The sequence below is a fragment of the Artemia sp. Qi Xiang Cuo genome, chromosome 13 (assembly GCF_049724085.1).
Source record: "Artemia sp. Qi Xiang Cuo chromosome 13, ASM4972408v1, whole genome shotgun sequence".
Taxonomy (NCBI): domain Eukaryota; kingdom Metazoa; phylum Arthropoda; class Branchiopoda; order Anostraca; family Artemiidae; genus Artemia; species Artemia sp. Qi Xiang Cuo.
Genome location: NC_142806.1, coordinates 61062099 through 61084208, shown reverse-complemented (window position 1 = coordinate 61084208; position 22110 = coordinate 61062099). Strand labels below are relative to the sequence as shown.

At 35.7% G+C, this 22110-nt stretch overlaps 1 protein-coding gene across 1 annotated transcript in view; it reads right to left on the bottom strand.

Moving 5' to 3' along the window:
* LOC148945509 (putative phosphorylase b kinase regulatory subunit beta) overlaps nt 1-22110 on the bottom strand; it is a 152442-nt gene that overhangs the window by 91544 nt on the left and 38788 nt on the right. Inside the window, exons 8-12 of the mRNA XM_089099598.1 lie at nt 20660-20819; nt 18988-19185; nt 16765-16903; nt 12564-12817; nt 1484-1501 (exon numbers count right to left, since the gene is read on the bottom strand). Of these exons, the coding sequence (XP_088955724.1) occupies nt 1484-1501; nt 12564-12817; nt 16765-16903; nt 18988-19185; nt 20660-20819 (769 nt within the window). The remainder of the gene's footprint in view (nt 1-1483; nt 1502-12563; nt 12818-16764; nt 16904-18987; nt 19186-20659; nt 20820-22110) is intronic.

Sequence of the window (22110 nt, the reverse complement as noted above, 5' to 3'; positions counted from 1 at the left end):
ATTTTTGTCTTGCTGAGGACGGCCCTTGGACATAGGGCCGAAATATTCATTCAAATTAGCTCCACTGTCTTACAAAAAGATTTCCCTGTTGTTCTTCGTACTTTTGTTGTTTGTGATGGAAAGGCAGTGTGGTCTTCGTCGCTATTTTTTATATATATATATATATATATATATATATATATATATATATATATATATATATATATATATATATATATATATATATATATATATATATATATATATATATATATATATATATATATATATATATATATATATATATATATATATATATATATATATATATATATATATATATATATATATATATATATATATATATATATATATAAATATATATATATATATATATATATAAATGAAAACGCGGCTTAGAGGAACAAGAGTAGTTTAGCAGAAAACGCAGTGCTGCTGCTCTGCTGCTATAGAATTAGTAAAACTAGCCGTACAATGGAGAAAGCCGCACCGGTAGTGCAGCATCGCTAGCTGTTGTTATAAAATTAGTAAAAGTAGCCCTGTAGTGGAGACAGCACCTCTAGTAGCGGAAATAATACGTAGATAAGTAAACACGAGTAACATTTAAGCAGTAGTTGAGTAAAATAGTGAAAAGTTGAGTATTTGATTTTTTAAGGATTATCTCTGCTTGATTAGTACCCTGTGCCTTACTACATTCCCCTCTCTCTCGATATTCAAAAATATATTTTTTTTAGGGTATTTTCATTGGAAAAGGTCTTTTTAAGTAGAGACAGCAATAGTAGTGGAAATAACGAATAGTTGAAACCATATCTGACCTTAGACAGAACAACCGATAAAATATCGAGGACTTAAGAACTTCTGGGGCTATTTTTATCTTTTTTTTCATACTGGCGCACACTATGGTTTAATTTTTATGAAAATACCATGGTAGAGGTCTCTAATTCAGAACCCAGCCTAGTTTTTTAAGGATTATTTATGCTTGATTAGGATCTTTTTCCACAATTTCAATGTAAAAAGAATAAGTCATGGTTCCATATATTGGTAAGTCATGGTCATGGTAAGTTATGGTAAGTCATGGTTCCATATTGGTAAGTCATGGTTCCATATATTGGTAAGTCATGGTCATGATAAGTCATGGTAAGTCATGGTTCCATATATTGGTAAGTCATGTTAAGTCATGGTTCCATATATTGGTAAGTCATGGTCATGGTATGTCATAAGTCATGGTAAGTCATAGTTCCATATATTGGTAAGTTTTTAAATAATACTAAGTCGAAGCAAAAATAATTAATTGTATGTAACTTTCCGAAAAGTTTAGCATTCGTCAGAGATGTTGATCGCCCTAAGACACACCCATGAATAATGAAACAGCTTTTTCATTTCCCAAAAAATATTTAGCTTTAGGGTTAAATTATTCCCTTAAGCAATCACAAGCCAAAACATGCACCATGCCAATAGCAAGAGAATACCTAATTATACTTACAGCAGAAGCATATTTTGACTGAATCCGGTAGAGGCAGAAAAAATAGAAAAATTCAAATTAAAGTGTGAAAAATATAGATCAAATTCTACAAACTACAAAATATATCCCACGTTCAACAAAGTTTGCTGCAAATAATTGAGATAACAACTAATCATTCACACATATAGGGGCTTAAAACATTGGAAGAAGGGCTAAACGCCTGTCTAACTCTTAAATGTCAAATAATATATACACTTTTTGCTTCTTGTTTTCAGTTATGATTTCCCTTTACTTTCTTATTACATACACTACTTACCTTAGGCTTAAGTAAACACAAATAGACAAACTACTCGTGACATAATTCGACTCTACCAATTATATTGGAAGGCCCCATGCAAAAAGTCTGTAGTTATACGTTCAAGATTTTTCAAATTAAGGGCCCGAGCCTATATTTGATTATGGCCTCTAATTTCCTTGTTGCGCAATACTTAAAGGTTTATGTCCCCTGTGAAAGTTTTAGTATGATGTTTTTCTGCTCTTCTAGGGCTTTAATATACCAACAAAACACAAACTTTATGATCACGCCACAGCTGAGATTCAGTTGTATCCATCTACAGAATTATATTTTTCAAATTAGATGTATAGGCTTTTTAGACTAAACAAATTCGAAAATTGGTTTAAAGTCGTTGAAAAAAAGGACAGTTTTCCTATTTTTAACGGAGAGTTTAGATCTTTCTCTAAGAAAAAGTCTGCTACTTTAGACTTTTCATGATATGTCAATATATAATTTTATAATATATAATATCATAATTTTGGCTCGGTGAATGGATAGATCGGAGACTTGCTATTGCAAAAATATGTTCTTTTGTTCTTTCAGTGTAATTTACAGCTAAAAGCTTGTTGCAAAATTGCTTCTTTCAGAGGGAACATATATCGTATTAGATCATAAATAATCACATATCAAGTTTTTTTGCAATTTAGAATATTTAGGCATGGCATTGCTGACTTTTTATTCTACCCTAGAGGAATTGCAGACAAAACTGTATAAATGGGAAGTAACAGAGTCTAATGTAAATAAAATATCGATAAAATGGCAAATCATACACTAAATGATATAAAAGAAGTTCCAGAACGTATCCTTACATATCCTCGAGTCTTTTTTATTCCTGAATCATTCGTATATATGAGTTTAGTTTAATATCTGAATGTGTGGATATAAATATGTACAATTTTAGCTTAATATGTGCCTAATATTGCGATTGTATGTGTATGGCCTGCATGGTTTTAGTTTAGTATAATCTTATCCTAGCAATTGATTCTTTGTTTTTTTTTTGCAATTTGCGGGTGATTTTCTAGAAAAGACCCAATTCTCATCACAAAACTCAATCTAAGAGACTTACGCAATCAAAATAAAACAAAAATACCAGATATTTAACTACATTTGCTTGAAAACAGACTTAATAAACTATAGATTTACAAATTACATAACAGCAATTTCTTATATAATTAGCTTATTACTTACGCAAGCAGACATAAAAAGTATACGTGGATGTCAGTATGAGAGTATTTTGAAACTTCTCTAAAAATCTGAAACCTTTAGAAGATAGCTGACAATCTCCTAACGTAAGAAATCTTCGATTTCTTACAGAAGGAAAAAATAAATCTCGCAAGTTCCTTAAGTTTTATTTAATTAATTTAATTCAATTTTATAATTTAGAAATATTTTTTTATTATCACTCAAGTTCCTTAGATTTTGTTTAATTAATTAAGTAATCCAAAATATTTGCACTTTTGCGTCTTCAGTGTTTCCTAATCCCAAAGAATTTTTCTTCTTATTTTTCGTCATTAGGTCTGGCTAATTCAGATCAACAGTCGTGTCTGACATTGTGCTGGGCCAGACAGCTTAACACTATGACGTTGCAGTAGTACTAGTAGCAGATTTTGTAAGGTTAGATAAGAAAGCACAAAAGAGCGTAGATCTTACGTGATATCAACACAAAATTAAGATAATAACTGTGTCAATATGCTTTTGTTTACAAAGAGTTTGGCAATATTTTTACTACTTTCTAAGACACTCCGTCCTGTAAGATTGGGTCTTATCACTTTGAAAAGAATGTTTTAATTTAACAATAACTAGATTTATGTATACACAAAGTGTATCCTACGCTAGGACAAAACAAAGTGCTGCAGCAACTTAAGGTTGCTTCAGCCTTCAGAATATCTGAGACTTGAATATCTGAGTGTTTTAGCTAAAAAAAAACTGTAGTAGAGTGTTTTACATTAATCTTAATATTTAATTAAGTAAATAATGTTATAATAATAATATATATTATCTTATATATTTATCTATATTATTTATAATATTACTATTATATATTATTCTTTATTTATTTGTTATTGTATTACCTAGCATTGATTTATAATAATAAACATATTATATTATATATAATCTTATATAGTAAATAATAGTTAATACTTTATTAAGCTTAATAATTTTACATATAACATGGATAAGTTTTGGGGAACGACTAGATTTATATTGGCTATGACAAATTAGACTTCACAAAAAATAAAGACAGGTTTATCGAGTCCTTCTAAAATAACCATTCATACTTACAAACCTTGATTAGCCTCATGATATAATATTTGGTTGTACTGTTTTATATATTACACCAAACTAAAACACTGCTAAAAAAAGGTATTTTTTATCAGAACGTCATGAAATAAAGAATTTGTTATATAAATAAATCCTAAATGATTCATTAGCTTTCCGCTGAACTGCATCATCGCGCTCCCTAAGTAAAGAACGATGTTGGCACAATTTTTTTTTTTTTTATACCAGGGCACTTCGTATCGAAGGAGTTGTCGTAGAAACTTCGAAAAGGGCTCATTCGATTGAAAATTGGAGTCGCTAGTGCCCTGTTTAATAGTCGAAAGTGATAGGAGGGCAACTAACCCCCCCCGCCCATCATTCCCCCAAACACATCCAATCAAAATTTTTAGATAGCCATTTTGTTCAGCGTAGTTGATTTCCAGATAGAAAATATGTTCTTGAGGAGGACACTCGCCCACAACCCTCAGGGCAAGGGTTTTAAGTTATGCCCTGGGGGCATATAAGAACGATAAGTGCCACAATATATTATTTATTATTTTTTTTCCTTTACAGCAGGGCACTTCGTATCGGAGAAGTTGTCGTAGAAACTTCAAAGGCTCATTCAATTGGAAATTGGAGTGGCTTGTGCCCTTTTTAATAGTCGAAAGTGATTGGAGGACAACTAACCCTTTTTTTGATGATGACAACCCCCCACAGCCCTCAGGGCAAGGGCTGTAAGTTATTGCCCTGGGGGCATATAAGGTCTTTATAGAACGCGTTGTCGTAAAAACTTCAAAAAGGGCTCATTCGATTGGAAATTGAAATGGCTAGAGCTTTTTTAATAGTCAAAAGTGATTGAAAGACAACTAACACCCCTTCCACGCCCACCATTTCCCCAAACACATCCAATCAAAATTTTGAGATATCCATTTTATTCAACGTAGTTTTAAGTTCTAGAAATTATGTCTTTGAAGATGACAACCCCCCCCCCCAGCCCTCATAGTCACAGGCAGCGCAATTGCGCTACCTAAGTAAAGAACAATGTATTATTATTTTTTTTTTGTTTTCTTTTTCCATACAAGGGCACTTCGTATCGAAGGAGTTGTCGTAGAAACTTCGAAAAGGGCTCATTCGATTGGAAATTGGAGTGGCTAGTGTCCTTTTTAATAGTTGAAGGTTATTGAAGGGCAACTAACCCCCCGCCCCCCATACGCCCATCATTCCCCAAACACATCCAATCAAAATTTTGAGACAGCCATTTTGTTCAGCATAGTTGATTTCCAGATAGAAAATATGTTTTTTAGGAGGACACTCCCCCCAACCCTCAGGACAAGGGTTTTAAGTTATGCCCTGGGGGCATATAAGAACGATGTTGGCACAATGTATAAATTATTAAATTTTTTTAGATCAGGGCACTTTGTATCGAAGAAAATGTCGTACTTCGAAAAGGGCTCATTCAATTGGAAATTGGAGTTGCTAGTGCCCTTTTTAATAGTCGAAAGTGATAAGAAGGCCACTAACACCCCTTCCAAGCCCACCAGTTCTCGAAAGATTTCAAATCAAAATTTTATGACTGCAATTTTGCTCAGCGTAGTTGATTTCGCGATAAATATTATGTTTTTGAGGAGGACACCCCCCCACCGCCTTCAGGGCAAGGGTTGTAAGTTATGCCCTGGGGGCATACAAGGTTTTATAGACGGCGTTGTCGTAGAAACTTCAAAAAAGGCTCATTCAACTGGAAATTCAAAGGGCTAGTGCCCTTTTTAATAGTCAAAAATGATTGGAGGGAAACTAACCCCCCTCTAACGCCCACGTTTTCCCCAAACACATCCAATCACAATTTTGAGATAGCCATTTTATTCAAAGTAGTTTAAGTTCTGGAAATTAGGTCTATGAGGATGAAAATCCCCCACAGCCCTCAGGCCAAGGGTTGTAAGTTATGCCCTGGGGGCATATAAGCTTTTTATAGAACACGTTGCCGTAGAAACTTCAAAAGAGGCTCATTCGATTGGAAATTGAAATGGCTAGTGCCCTTTTTAATAGTCGAAAGTGATTGGAAGGTAACTATCACCCCTTCCACGCCCACCATTTCCCCAAACACATCCAATTAAAATTTTGAGATAGCCATTTTGTTCCACGCAGTTTAAAGTTCAGGAAATTATACCTTTAAGAAGGACACTCCCCCCACAGTCTTCAGGGCAAAGGTTATAAGTTATGCCCTGGGGGCATATAAGGTTTTTATTGATATCTTTGCCGTAGGAACTTGAAAAAGGGCTCATTCGATTGGAAATTAAAAGGCTAGTGCCCTTTTTAATAGTCGAAAGTGATTGGAGGGCAACTAGCCCCCCTCTCAAGCTCACCATTTCCCCAAACACATCCAATCAAAATTTTGAGATAGCCATTTTGTTCAACGTAGATGGAAGTTCTGGAAATTAGGTCTTTAAGGATGACACTCCCCTCCAGAGCCCTTGGGGCTAAGGTTATAAGTTATGCCCTGGGGCCATATAAGGTTTTTTTTATAGAAAAAGTTGTCGTAGAAACTTCAAAAAAGGCTCATTCAATTGGAAATTGAAAGGGCTAGTGCCCTTTTTAATAGGCTAGTCGAACGGTATTGGAGGGCAACTAACCTCCCTCTCACGCCCACCATTTCCCCAAACGCATCCAATCAAAATTTAGAGATAGCCATTTTTTACAACGTAGTTGAAATTTCTGGATCTTATGTCTTTTAGGATAATCAACCCCCCCCCCCCCTCCCCCACACCCCTTAGGGCAAGGGTTGTAATTTATACCCTAGGGGCATATAAGGTTTATATAAAGCCTTGTAATAGAAACTTTGAAGGGCTAATGCCCTTTTTAATAGTCAAAAGTTATTGAGGGAAAACTAATACCCCTCCCACGCCCACCATTTCCCAAAAACATCCAATAAAAATTTTGAGATAGCCATTTTGTTCAACGTAGTTGAAAAGTCCGGAAATTATGTCTTTGAGGATGACACTCGGCCCCCCCCCCCCCCGCTTACAGCGCATGGGTTGTAAGCCTTCCATTTTCCTCTCAAGCCTTCCATTTTCCCAAATACATCCAATCAAAATTTGAGATAGACTTTTTGTTCAGCGTAGTTAAAAGTTCTGGAAATTGGGTCTTTGCCAGTGTTTTCCTAGAAACTTAAAAAAGGACTCATTTAATTATGAGTTGAGAGAGCTAGTTCCTTTACTAATAGTCTAAAGCGATCGGAGGGCGAATGCCCCCCCCCAGGCCCCTTATTTCCCCAAACACTTCCTATCAACATTTTGATATAGCTATTTTGCTGAACGTAGTTGAAGGGTCCTACTACGATACGAATAATACGTGAAAAAGTAATACGGAAATTATGTTTACGGAAATTATATGCCCCGGGGGCATATAATTCCATATGGAAAGTGTTGTCGTAAAAACTTCAAAAGGGGCTCTTTCGATCGGAAATTGAGAAGGCTATGGCCCTTTTTACTAGTCAAAAGTAATCAGAGGGAACATAGCCCCCCCCCCAGCCCATCATTTCCCCAAACATTTCTGATCAATATTTTGATATGACCATTTTGTTCAACGTAGTTGAAAGGTCTGGAAATTATGGTTTTGAGGATGACAACCCTCCCCCCATAGCCCTCATAACAAGGATCGTAAGTTATGCCCTTGGGGCATATAACGTTTTTATAAAAAGTTTTGTCGCAGAAACTTCAAAAAGGGTTCATTCGATTGGAAATTGAGAGGACTAGTGCCTTTTTATTGGTCGAAAGTGATCCGAGGCCAAATGTCTCCCTCCACGCCAATCATTTCCCCAAACACTTCCAATCAAAATTTTGATATAGCCATTTTGTCAAGCCTATCAGAAAGGTCTGGAAATTATGTCCCCAGCCCTCAGGGCAAGGGTTGTAAGTTGTTCCCTGGGGACATATAAGGTATATATGGAAAGTGTGATCTCATAAACTTCAAAGGGGGCTCATTGGATTGGCAATCAGACGCTCTAGTGCTCTTTTTAAGAGTCAAAGGGATCAGAAGGGAGCTACCCTCTCACCCCTACACACACGTCATTTTGTCCCGAAATGCGTCTAAGAAAAATTTTGAGATAGATATTCTATTCAAAATAGTTTAAATACCATATAACAAGGCTTTTGGGATTGAAACAAACCCCAGAGTTTAGGGGCAAGGGTTGTAAGTTATGCCCAGGGGCTATTAACGGTGTTTATAGAAGGGATGGTAGATTAACTTCAAAAGAGGCTCAGTCTTTTTGCCTGAAAAAGACTATGTCAATATAAAAGGAACAGATATTATTCGAACAAACTTTTTGCACAAAATAGGTTTTTCAAAAAAAGTAAATAAATCCATTAAATTAAAAATGAACAAAAATAGAATCAAATAATCTACCAAGCTTGCAACTACCACAAATTAGTATCAGTAAATAAATGAAACCCAAAAGAAACAAGAAATTAAAACGAGCAGAAATTAACCTGAGTAGGCTTCTAAACCCTATGCTTTCTAAAAGTCAAAATATAATTTGTACTTTACTGAAAAATAATTCTTTTAAATGTTTTCACTTATAACTTTGAGAAAGCAAAAAGTAATTAACATTTTAAGGAATAAATATCAGCATATGTATATGCACATTTTTTCAGTAAATACATTTGAATTTTTTTTCAGTAAAGTACAAATTATAATCTGGCTTTTAGAAAGCATAGGGTTTAGAACCCTACCCAGATTAATTTCTGTTCGCAAAAAAAAGCATGGCCAGACATAAAATAACTGATAAATATGTTAATTAAATCCATACATAGGACCATCTGGGGGGTGGATACTAGTGGGTACTGGGCTGCTTTTGCGGTAAAATGATTGCTGTATTTAGAAAGACTATAAAAACGGCATCAAGTAGAGGGTCGAATTCGTCCCAAACCCCATCAAGTAGAGGGTTCAATTTGTCCCAACCCCCCATCAAGTAGAGGGTTCAACGGTATCAAACAGAGGGTTTAAATCGTCCCAACCCCCATGAAGTAGAGGGTTCAATTCGTCCCAACCCCCATCAAGTAGAGGGTTCAACGGCAACATGTAGACGGTTCAATTCGTCCCAACCCCCATCAAGTAGAGGATTTAATTCGTCCCAACCCCCATCAAGTAGAGGGTTCAACGGCATCAAGTAGAGGGTTTAATTCGTCCCAAACCCCATCAAGTAGAGGGTTCAATCATCCCAACCCCCATCAAGTAGAGGGTCCAACGGCATCAAGTAAAGGGTTCAATTCGTCCTAAACCCCATCAAGTAGAGGTTCAACGGCATCAAGTAGAGGGTTCAATTCGTCCCAACCCCCATCGAGTAGAGGGTTCAATTCCTCCCAACCCACATCAAGTAGAGGGTTCAATTCTTCCCAACCCTCCATCAAGTAGAGGGTTCAACGGCATCAAGTAGAGGGTACAATTCGTCCCAAACCCCATCAAGTAGAGGGTTCAATTCGTCCCAACCCCCATCAAGTGGAGGGTTCAACGGCATCAAGTAGAGGGTTCAATTCGTCCCAACCCCCACCAGGTAGAGGGTTCAACGCCATCAAGTACAGGGTCCAATTCGTCCCAACCCCCCATCAAGTAGACGGTTCAATTCGTCCCAACCCCTATCAAGTAGAGGGTTCAACGGCATCAAGTAAAGGATTCAATTCGTCCCAACCCCCATCAAATAGAGTGTTCAACGGCATCAAGTAGAGGGTTCAATCAGTAATAGAATGATGTATATTTACCAAATAAATAAAGTGGAATAAATATTCACACAAAATAAACCTTGCTTGAATAAATATGTCAAACATTTTCGTATTCATACAAATATTTCACCAGCTATTTTCAGATTCAGCAGCCAAAAGGAAAACGTACACAGCACTCTTCAAAAGCAAAGCTTGAGCAGGGTTGACAGACGAGCAAAGAGCAAACATTGGGCCTTTTACAAGCCAAATCGATTACCAGGACTCTTTTATGGTAAATATTTCTAGATATTAGTGCCAAAAAAAAAATTATTTACCCTTAATTTATATGTTAAAAACAAAATTTGACTAGAGAATTGATCAATATCCAGAATCTACATCAGATAAAAAAAAATTCCATGTCATTATGTGAATAGTGCTGAAAACATTCGAATATGATGCAAAGATAGTTCCTAATCGTCGCCATTATAACAGAAAGGCACTGGCAAGGTTTTGCCCTACTTTCAGTTCTTTTTTATGTTAGGTATTTATATACTTCTTATACCAGATAATCTAAAGTTCGTAGAATTTGTTTTCGATATTGAAAGACGAAAATACTTTCGGCTAGAAACAGAAGGAATACAACACAATACGGTGCTGCTGATATTACTATTATGCTTATGAAACAGAGTGAAGAGCTTGTCCAAAAATCAGCTTTTGTCCTTGAACCTTGTCATCCGCTAACCGTCTAGTTAGGGCTCATTTTTTTTTTTTTTTTTTTTGTAGTTACCGTTCTATTTATGTTTTTTTCACTTTTCCAATTTGTTTTCCGCTTATTTTTGTACTGAGTAGAAAAGAAAAGAAATTCTTATTATATGCTTTCTTGTTCTTTAGATTTTCTGAATTCAAAAACATAAGTAATCACACACACACAAAAGAAAATCATTCGAATATAATCTAAATCAGCAAAGATCATTATATGTTATAGATCACTAGTTTTTTTTACTTTGTTGTGGCATTTAAGGATTTGAATTGTTCAATTATAAGGGTGCAGAGTATCACCCTCTTCCGGTACCCTCTTCATCTGACACCATTCGTAGGGGCGCAGGGACAACTTCGAATTTCAATTGAGGAGAAAAATAGAATTTCGCGTGTTGGGATCTTACGAGAATGATAAGTTACGTTTTGTCCAAAAAGTTGTTTAGAAGGAGGCCTAGTTATAATGTTACGAGCATTTAAAACTAGTGGCTAAAATTACCACAAACTTGGAACTTGTGGTAAAATAGAGAAATCATAGAAGCTTTTGACTTTATTGTACTTCTTTTCGAAAGTGGGGGGGGCTATCATTTGATAATTTAATATGAAACCCTGTATACCCATAAAGGGTGCTGATTGCTAAACATAAGTTAAAGAAAATACTTATCTTTTTTCAAAAAAATAATTGACTTTCTTTTTTATCTCTAGCATTTACTTATACTAAAACTATCTAAACTAGTAGCCTAAAAAACTCCTGCTGGAATAACTAGTAATATTCTTAAATCTTGCGTACAATTATTCGTAAATATTGCATGGTAGTATGTTCTTTTTAGAGAAGTTCTGCCACTACTGCTCACTGCAGCACCAAGCCGCCTGGAGCCAATACAGCTGTTCACGTTCCTCCTCTTCACTCCTTACTCCCTCCAATGAAGCTCCAATTTCTTCATATTCTTCCTTATGAGCTCTTTCTATCCTATTCAGGGACACCCTGATTTTCGTATGGCTCAAGATAGATGGCCAAAAGGCACAATCTTTGGCAACCAATTATCCTTCACTGTAAAACATGGTCAAGCCATCTCAACCTTTCTTTCCTCAATTTCTAGAAAGTGGGACCAAACAACAGTATAACACAGGTAATCTGCATTATCTGCAGAGCTTTATATAAAGTCAGTCAAACGAGTATCTAAGACTATTCTTAAACATTTCTTCTAAAAAGCATTTAACAAATCTTTCTGGCCTTTCAAAGCGCCCACGTTTCAGTCATGCCTGACCACTGTCATCACCATGGCTTCCGTGGCTTTAGAGGACTTCGAATAAACAAACCAAAATACAAGCGATAGTTAATACCAAAAATAGTAGGTCAAACCTAAACTTAAGCGAGACAAATCAGCCGGGTGACTGACGTTGAGAAAACAATTTTTTCATGAAGGAGGAGAGAGGTATAAAAGTACAAAAGTATTTAAAAGAGCACTTTATTAAAATTGGCATATTTTAATATTTTATTTTAATTGGTATATTCAGAGCATTTTGAGAAATACTCTGTACCAAGCAACAAAAATCAATTAGTCCATGATAAGGTAGAGTTCTGTTCTGCAAAACCGACTCGACTAATACTTTTGTGATTATTTTGTTACGAAGAAGACGATAACCGGGAATCACCAGGTTATCCCAGACACCCAGAACAGGCGAGCATAAACTCTAACCCTTTCATACTCCAGTAAAAAAATAAAAATAAAAAAACTTAGGAAAAATTTCTTTTAACAGATATATATTTAACATTTAGGACATGGTTCTTCTTCCGTTTAATGCTCCAAGAAACTTCACCTATTTGGAATCAGCACTAAAATCGGATTCTTTTTTATATATTTACTGCTACCAAACTACTGGTTCCTAGAATTTTGGTTATTAATAACAAGTATCACTCTTTACTTATCGTTCATTACTATAAATGGTTAGATAAAATTGACAGTCGGAAGACATAGTCATAAGCTTTAATTACTGCAGCATGAAAAAATCCACAGCAAATATGTCAAGTAACTTCAACAGAAAACCAGAATGGACTTACCTGAAACGCCGAATATCGTCCACCTCTCCTAGGGCGATTATAAGATGGCAAATATCGTCGTATTAAATCGATTTCATTAATATGCACAAGGCCTTCAGTAAGTAAGTCAGCGATGACATACATAGCTTGACCCCAAAGAAATATGTCACTAGGAGAGCCTTCTGATGAAGACTGACGGAATTGACTTCCCGGATCTTGGCGCTCATATTCAACTGAATCTTCAGGAACAAAAAAATATTTTGGGACAATTGGATCTGTAAAAGATTATAGATTAGTGGCGATTAGGAATAGCCATCCCTTAGGAATAACTCTTTGAAACAGCCTCCCAGACAGTATTAGGGGGGCTGATACAACTTTTTTTTATGACAACTCAAAAAGTTTTTTCCTATGCTTGAGGATTATTTCTCTGTTTAGATATCTGTTGTTCTTTGCATTAGTTTGATATTAGACGAACCATTACGGACACTGCAGTAAAAACCTGTTTTTTTTTCTATTTCTATTTAAATCGTATATTTTTAATTTATTATAATTGTATAGAGTGACGAATCTAAAGGTGAGATTTCTGAATGTTTCTTCTACCAGACCGCAAATTTATATAGTGCCACAGACAAAAACAGTAGTAACCTGAAATTCGAAAGAATTTGTTGCAAATAGTAAAAAATCAACTATGTGATTAGAGGAGTTCCCAACCGGATGCGTTTAAACTTCTGGATGTGCGAGAAAGGATATTTTGGGGTTGCAAGAAAGGGGGTGATTTTCGAAAGTATATCTGTTAGCTCATAAAAACCGTATATTTGCTACATTGCGGTTCAAAAATATACGACAGCATATTATATTATTTATTTATTATATATATATTATTATTTATTATATTATTAGTAACAGGCAATGACTCTCAAATTCTAATGAAACAATTTGTGGCATGGTCGAGCAGTTCCAGAGTACTTGACAAAAATGTTTCCTGAGAAATGAACTCAAGGACAAAATTTATAGTCCTAAGCAAAAAGTTTTGACCCTCATAGAATGTTGATTATATTTTCCCATTGACGGGATCAAGGCGGAGGGTAGAAGCCTCTTGTCCTTCTTCCGTCCACCACCTTGATCTGTCACTGAATTGATTGGAACCTAATCCTGTAGAGCGCCACCATGTGAAAAAGTTCCTAATAACCTTCTTTTTTCATCGTCACTAGTTACGTAGCTTCTATTAATGACTCATTTAGCCAACGATAAATTTTACTCGTAAAACTTTAGAACTCTTGTCCATCATGAAGAACTCTTTGTCCATCAAAACAAGAACTCTTTCTTGTCCATCATGAACAAGAACTCTTGTCCATCAAAACAAGAACTCTTTCTTGTCCATCATGAAGATGAGCTTTATTCTCCTTTCTTGTTATTATTTGCTAGGAGGTGTAAAATTATTTAACGAGGCAATTTCTGATGACGATGAGGAAATCTGGGACTAATCCGTTAGTTGCACTGATCTTAGCCAACGTAAATAGAGAATTATTCAATTCAAGGTAATCACAGGTCATGAGATGTGAGTTCAACAAATGCATTTCTGTACATTGTTTGCGCACTAACAAATAGGGGAGCGCACTTTATCATTCCGTGGGGGAGGGGCTGGAGCCACGAAAGCTCATTCTTACGCCCAGATTTTTCAAATTTCCGTGAAAGTTTTTTCGGATCCATTTGTAAGAGAGATAGAAAGGAGGGGGGGGGGGTAAATAAGTGGACTAGAATCCCTTTATTTTAGAAATCTATTTGGACTAAGAAGACAAAGTGAATTCTGGCGAGTAACAGCTCACCTGTTATTACGGAAAATTAGTTTAGCGTAAACTAAAGGACTATATTTGTATGCTTATCTAATTAGGGGGAAGAAGTGTATCCCCTAAGAAAGAGAATTTTCCAAACAGCCCCTCCTCCAGCTAAAAAATTTAAAAATTATGACCATAATATTTATTTTTTGCAATTCGAGAAATTAAAACAGAAATAATTCAAGCTATTGATAGTTGTTGAAGCTGGTTATAGCACAAAAAAAGGAATATCGATAAAAACCTATCCAAAGCATATATAAAATAGTGTAAGAAGTACTTGTCAAAGTAAGCTAATCACAGTCATCAACATAGGGGTAAAGATAGAAAAAGACCCTAAATAAAGAAATTAGACCGTTGATGATTTTAATCCGACATGTAAAACATGTTCAAGGGTAACTTGCAACGTTTCCTAAACATTGGCAAGTCCAGACAGATGGGAGAAACAGTCATTCAGCCGGTAAACATAGTTGCTTAATCTATCAGAATAATACTTTTGACTGTTTTATTTAAGTAGAAAGAGGCCTAGTCATCCTTTTTCTTTCCTTGCTGACATGCCTGTATCTTTCGCCTATTTTTATCATTTCATAGCATTACAGAAACCATTTTGACTTCAAATATTCCATCATTATTATGCGAAATATACCGTTTTCCCTTCATTGCTCATCAAACCATTGCTCATAAAGAAGCAATAAGATGTGCAAAACTGCAGCTTGGATCCTAATATTTAGGGCCATGTTGAAAGGCTGATGAAATGGTAATCCTGGAAAAATTGTATTTTTTGGCAATCCAACGTGAACCAATTAAAAAGCCCGTTTTCCTCGAATGAGGAAGAAAGAAGTCATAAGAAAAGATTGAAAGAAAGTAAGAACTTATTACAGGGAGTAAATAGTGCGACCTTGAACATGGTGGGTGCAGATGAGAGGTGCAGGGTGCAGGTGGTTTGGTCCTGTGATGAGTCGTTATTAGTAGTAGTAGTAAAGGAGCGACGAATAAAGAGCTGCTCTCATCTTGTGAGCTGCAGGAACCTCTTTGCTGACAGTTTTAAAAAAGGGTTACAGATAAAGGAAGAAGATGTGCATTTCATGAGGGCACAAACATGATTTTCTGTTGAAGCGGTGTTGAAGGCCTTAGGGAAGAAAAATTTACGGTAGCATACTTTGGTAATCAGATTCGGATCTGTTGTTGGACAACCAACGACAGAAGAGGTGACAACAGCCCAAATTCCTAAGCACACAATAAGCAAAAAGAGCTAATATTTTCTTTCTTCGGGCAAAATGTATTTCTCAAAGAGAGAGGGGGTGGACAAAGTTGATTATTGGGGATCAAATGATTGTGTTTGATCTCTGGAATGATAAAGCGGTTGAATAGTTTTCAGGTTTCCAGCAGGTAGAATCCAGTGAGTCGCTCGAACCTAAAGGGGAGAACCGTAAGAAGTTTCGCTGCTGTGAGAGTGAGCGCAAGTCTACCTGTAATGATATTTATAAAAACATGATTGTGGAGGTCTACACAATCAACTTCGTCTACAAAAAACGAAATTAATACTCACTACAAGACTAAGCTGCCATAAACCGCCATATACGTGTTAATTTCTGTTCGCTCTATATGCTAATATTAATTTATAATAATAATAATTTATTTATTACCCACTATAAAAAAGAAGCGGAGTACATCAAGAACAAAAAAAAAAAAAAAAAAAAAAAAAAAAAAAAAAAAAAAAACTTTTGTTCTACTTTTAATCCTAGTTAAGCACTCTCTCTTTACTTTGGTACGAGTTTATCTGTGGTACTATTTTTCAGAGCTTCCCTAGCGTTTGCGCAATCTCTTCAGAGATTCTAGCAGGAGACCAGATGAATGTACAAGACAATGATCAAATCAGAAAAAAAAACATATTTTTTACTTTTAGAAACTAAAAAGAAAAAATAAATAGAACTGGGAGAAGTACAATAAAAGTAGAACTGACAGGTGAAAAAAAGGTCAAAAAACAGCTTTTTTTAATAGCAATATTAGTAGTGCGAGTAATAACGCTCGTATACCCATTGGCGCGGCAATTACGGTTAATTAACTTGATGATCATCAGATCATCCTGGAAACGACTACTACTATTACTAGCAACTCACCGCAGCACCAAGCCACCTGAGGCCAAAACAGCTACGCACACTCCTACTCCATCCTAAAATGCCTCCCTCTTTATACCCTCCCAGGAAGTTCCCAGAAAAAGAGACGATGTCAAAAAAAGAGTCAGAAGTTGCCACCCAATAGTGCTTATCGCAACCATACTCTGAAGACAGGAGTACCAGCTGCGGTGAATCTGAGCACGGTCAAGCTACAATATTACCTAGAAAGCTCTTGTAAGAATATATAAATCATAGCACTCTTCACTCACTTACCACCAAGATGATCCCTCTTAAGCCTGGGTTTGAGTAGTTTCTGGTACTCAAGAACTTGATCGGGAAGTCCTTTGAAAACCCCATCGATTATCATAAATAGATAAAATATAGGCCATTCACTTTCAATCTGTTCGAAGTTCTGCAAAAAAATGATGCAATTAAGTTTTGTAGGAGAAACTGAAAAATCAAAATATTATTCTAAACACGCAACAAAAACTTAACAATTGCAAACTATTTTTCATTCTCAAGCTTTGTTCTGGGTGATATTTTTACCTAAAAAGTTTCCTACACTTAGGTTATGCAAATGATTTGGGTGTCCTGCGCAGAACTTAGCAAAATAAATACATTTTTGGGGGGTTTTGAGAATTAGTGTTAGGAAGACCAAGTCCCTTATATTAAGAATAGGAAAGGATCAAGAAGTGATATTACGTAAAGAGAAAATTGACGAGGTGGATGGCCTTACTTATTTTCCGAGGGGGAATTTTCCGGGAGGAATTTTTAAAATAATTTTAAGTTCAAAAATACGGTCATTATTAATGCGCAGGGGGAATTTTCCGCAGAGAGGAACTACTCCGCAGGGAGGAATTTCCGGCGAGAGAATTTTCTGGAAGGAAAATTTCCCGGTGGGATTTCCCTTGAATATTCTTTCTTTTCAGATCCCAGCAGCACGCGACAGGTAAGATAGTGCTAGATATTTTCCAGAGGAATGATCTACGGATAGCTGTAAATGCTCGTTTGAATCACCATATATCAGACGATAAGCTGTACAAAAAATTGGTTCAGTTCCTTTTTTATGACTGTGCTTAAAGAAGCGTTAAGATGGTGTTTTACCGATGACGAATCATGGGTACCTTATGACCTAAAATCGTACCATGTGACGTCTTCCTAGGGCAAAACTAAAAGCTGGACGTCCAAAATGGATTTAAGAGGTAATAAGAAATTATGGAAGGGACGAAAGAACCAAACCCTGAACAGGGCAGTAGAGAAGGAGCGTGTGCAGCTGTGCTGGCCTCAGGTGACTTGAGGCTGCGGCGAATTGTCAGTAGCAGTACAAATATTAACACTGGTGCCACTAAAGGACTAAGTTATTTGTTTTGCAAAATTTTACCTTTAGATAAATCTAGTGCTCAACACTGCCGTCTTCATTAGTTCAAAGACGATTGTGGTTCTTTTATTCATTTCACAAGTAAAGCTAATAAAAAGAGAAATTAAGCACGGTTCACCTAGACTTAAAAAAAATTCTGTTGGTAGAATAAAAATGAGTTTTGTGGTATTTTCAAAGTCAGTTTAAGCATTTAGTTCTTAATTCTGAGTTGAAGTCAAAAGACGTAATTTTCTTTTATAGATTTTGATTTTGAAAACTACTTTTTCCACTTTTTTTTCTTCTGGTGCTAGAAAAAAAGAATTTTTTAGATACTGGTTATAAACCCGTATCTTCTATTAAATTTAAAATTAAGAATTAGAAACATATGTCATGAGAAAGGTAGAATCCAAATAAGAAAGAAATTTTCGTGTATATTTGTTTCAAGTTGATAGCTCCCAGCCCATCGCAAGTAAATATCCAGAAAAATTAGTACTTTATCAGATTTACAAGTCGTAATGAACTGTAAGTAAGGAGCAATGCGGCTCAATAGTAACCGAAACTCTAAGAAAGAGAGTCTTAATAACAATAGATACATCAAAAGAATCAGATTTGATACTTATTCAAATTATGTAAAATTCATCAACTTTAATGTTACCAAACATAATTTACGAGCCCGAGACAATTTGTCCAATTTTTGAGAAAGGGGGAAAGACCCCAAAAATATCAAATTTTCTTAATGAAAATCCCAAATCAGATTCAGCACATCAGAGAACCCTGTTGTAGAGGTTTCAATCTCCTATGTACGAAAATGTGGAATTTTGTATTCTTTTTTCTTTTCACCCAAAGAAAGATCACGGATACGTGTTTCTTTGCAAAAAGGTCGGCATTGTCACTTTCTGAAAGGCACTGTTGGAGCTCCTCCATCCTCCTAGTTTGATTACGACCATAAAAAGTGATATTAAAAGGATTGTCACTTAGTTTAGTTTCTCATGCCCTATGAAAATCTATCTGTATCAAACCATATAAAGTTCTTGCGACAGTATCAGCGTTGTCACTTCCTGAAAGGTACTCTCGGATCCCTCCCCCCCCCTGCTTTGATTATTACGATGAAAAGTGATATTGACTGGATTATAACTTACTTTAGTTTCTCCTTCCATATAAAACTCTCTATCTTTGTCCTCTAAGACGGTTCCATAGCCATCCCGTAGAAATCGCTTAAATCCATAATTGCCTTTCAACTTTTTGACAATTTTCGCCTTAGTTTGATTGTAGGACATTTCGTCATGGGTTGCAAAACATGGCCACGAAAGAGCAGGTAGTAAAGAACTGTCAGTATTCTATAAAAGAGAAAAAAACTAGGAGTTTCTTTCGAAATAAAATCTCCACCTTCACAGATACGTAGAGGCATCTTCACAGTACAACCTCTCACTCCTTTGGGTGAGAGGTTGTCAATTTTGGGAAAAGGTGTATTTTTGGGGCACTATTTTTGAATTTTTCTGGGAGGAGATCCTTAGGTCCAATCTCGGAGAAAAAAATTTACTTTCATGAATTTTGGCTTCACGACCCTTCTCCGCAATTCCCCCTATGCCAACTATGTTACCTTCGCACGTCCGTTCTCAAATCGATCGTCTCCATACCAATGTTCTGAATATCCAAATACCCAAAATGTTCTAAAATACCCAAAATGTTCTGAAAACAAAAAAAAAAACAAAATTAGTGTTTTTTTTCTTTATAAATCCTGGTGTTCAGTTGAAAATTAAGAATGTCATTACTTTTAAACATGATATTAAAAAAAACAGCTTATAACAAACATTGCAGCAACAGTATTGTTTCATCACATGTGGCACTGCTAGAGGAAGGATTTGGGGAAGTGATTTCAGCACCCACGTCTTCGACAACCCCAACCATTCCGTACTATTTGACGAACCAATTCTAATTGAGTAAACACTCCACCCTATATAAACAAAATTAATTACAAAGCTTATTAACTAACAAACCTATGGACACTTGATTTGACATATATGGACATATAGACTGATAATATAAGAATACTTCAAAATACTGGCTTTGCCAGATCTTTGCCAATTCTGGCTATACCAGATCTTTGCCAATTCTGGTTTTGCCAGATCTTTAGCTGATCAAATGGAACGCTTCACTGGCTTTTTGTTGCCTCTTTAGGGTCACTTCATTCGTTACAGACGCGCTTCGTCAGCTCTTTAGCAAGCAAATTACAAAGAACTACAAAGAAAGAAATCTCAATGAAGAGCCAACAAACGGGACTACAGCCATTATAAAGAAAAGATAAAAACTAAAATGTGATCTTAAAGGTCACAGAAGCTAATAGAGTTGCATCGATGAGAGCACCAAAGCAAATATAAGATCAGTTACGACAATCGTAGATGTTTATTTAGTTTTTTTATTTCTTGGTTTTGGATTTTATTTGTTTTTAGGTTATTTTAGTTTTAGCTTTGTTTCATCACCGTTGAAGACGCCTTGTTTTCATACTGGCGAAATACCCGCGTCATTTTAGTTTTTATCTTTTCTCTGTACTGGCCGTAACCCCGTGTGTTTGTTTCTTCGTTGAGATTTCTTTTTTTGTTGTTCTTTGTCTTTAACAAACAAAACAGTCAACAGACTACAGACAACAGTCCTACACTACAGTCCTTTAAGAGACTACAGTCCACAGTCAAGTCCTTCGCCCCTCACGTGACGTAACAATTAACTATATATCTTCACATGACAATATAGCCCAAATACTTCCAAGAACCCCACTTAATTCTTAGGGGTTTTATAAAATCGAGTATTTTTTACCTTAGAGCTGGATTCTTTTGGCAACATTGTCTCGAATATGGAACGATTTCGATTGTGCGCATCTATATCAACATAAATCACAGAATTAGCACAGCCTCTGTCACCAAACAAATTGCATCCATTGATTGCTTCAAGAGCAGCCTTTGCCATACCAATAGAACTGAAAGAAAACAAAAAATCTTTCTACATAAGATGAAACCAGTTGGCTTATAGAACAGAATCAAATGTTCTTACTTAACTATACAAATTTTTATCCAGCCAACTTGACTAGCAAAAGCAACCTCAAACGAATGAACTTAAAACTGAACTTAAGATGAATTTTAATTATATAATTAAAAATTTTGGATGAAAATTTTTTTACAGATGCACCACATATTCAAAAACTCCAATTTTATGAAGCTACAAGAAATTGGAAAAAATACAAAAAAAAAAAACCAACTTAGAATCAGGTGAATGGGACCTGGGGGCCCCCTCATCCCCTGTGTAGGCGTTTTGATTTTTGTAAACACAATTGAAATCAATAAACATCTAGCTTTTACAATCTCTTATATCCTGTAGATATTCTAGGCAAAAGTTTTCAAGCTCACGAAACGGCAATAGACCATAAATACGTAGCGCTTTTCGAAAAAAAATAAACTGCCAGCATCATGAGCAGCACTAAGGTCCCATGAGACGGAGAGCAGGGAGGGCAAAATTTCCAGGACCTGGGCTTTAAAGCAGTCAAATACAGAAGGGAGTTGTGGGGACCAGATCCTTAACAAAAAAAATCCTTCCTCAGTCCAAGGGAACTTCAGATTTTCTTTGTTTTAGAGGAGGGTATTATGGTGTCTGAAAATGGTCCCCATGCACATGGCAGAAATGGGTCTTGAGCAGAATCACCCCATGTCTATCACTCCCTGTCAAATAGAGTTACTGCAATGTTATGTTATCATCCCAGACCGAAAGACTAGCAGATTCATGATGCCCAAAAATGGCATCTCGAATAAATCGCTTGTCTCCGATTGGCTTGAAAATTACTTGCTAAGTCTCTGGCTTGAGTGTATTCAGCGAAGGAAAATGAAATTTGAATAGTATTGGCTGTACAAGTTTTTTTTTTTTTTTTTTTTTTTTTTTTTTTTTTTTTTTTTTTTTTTTGTGACTGCAATTTACAGGGATTTGCAGATCAACTGAAACTTACAGTGCATGAAGAAAGGGTCAGGTAATGTAATGAAGACGGAACCTTTGAAATAAATTTTGTTATATCGATTTGCCCCCCCCCCCCTGAAAGCTGGCCGAAAAATTCTGACCATAAAACTTCTCCAGTGAATAAAGTAAAAAAAGAAAAAAATCATTTGAAGTATTTGATTTAATTAGGTTTCTTCCTTTTAAAGTCTTTTTCGAAGCAAAATTGGATCATGTTAAAATTCAGGCAGGTAATTTCTGAATATGTAGAAACGGTTTTAGTTAGTATT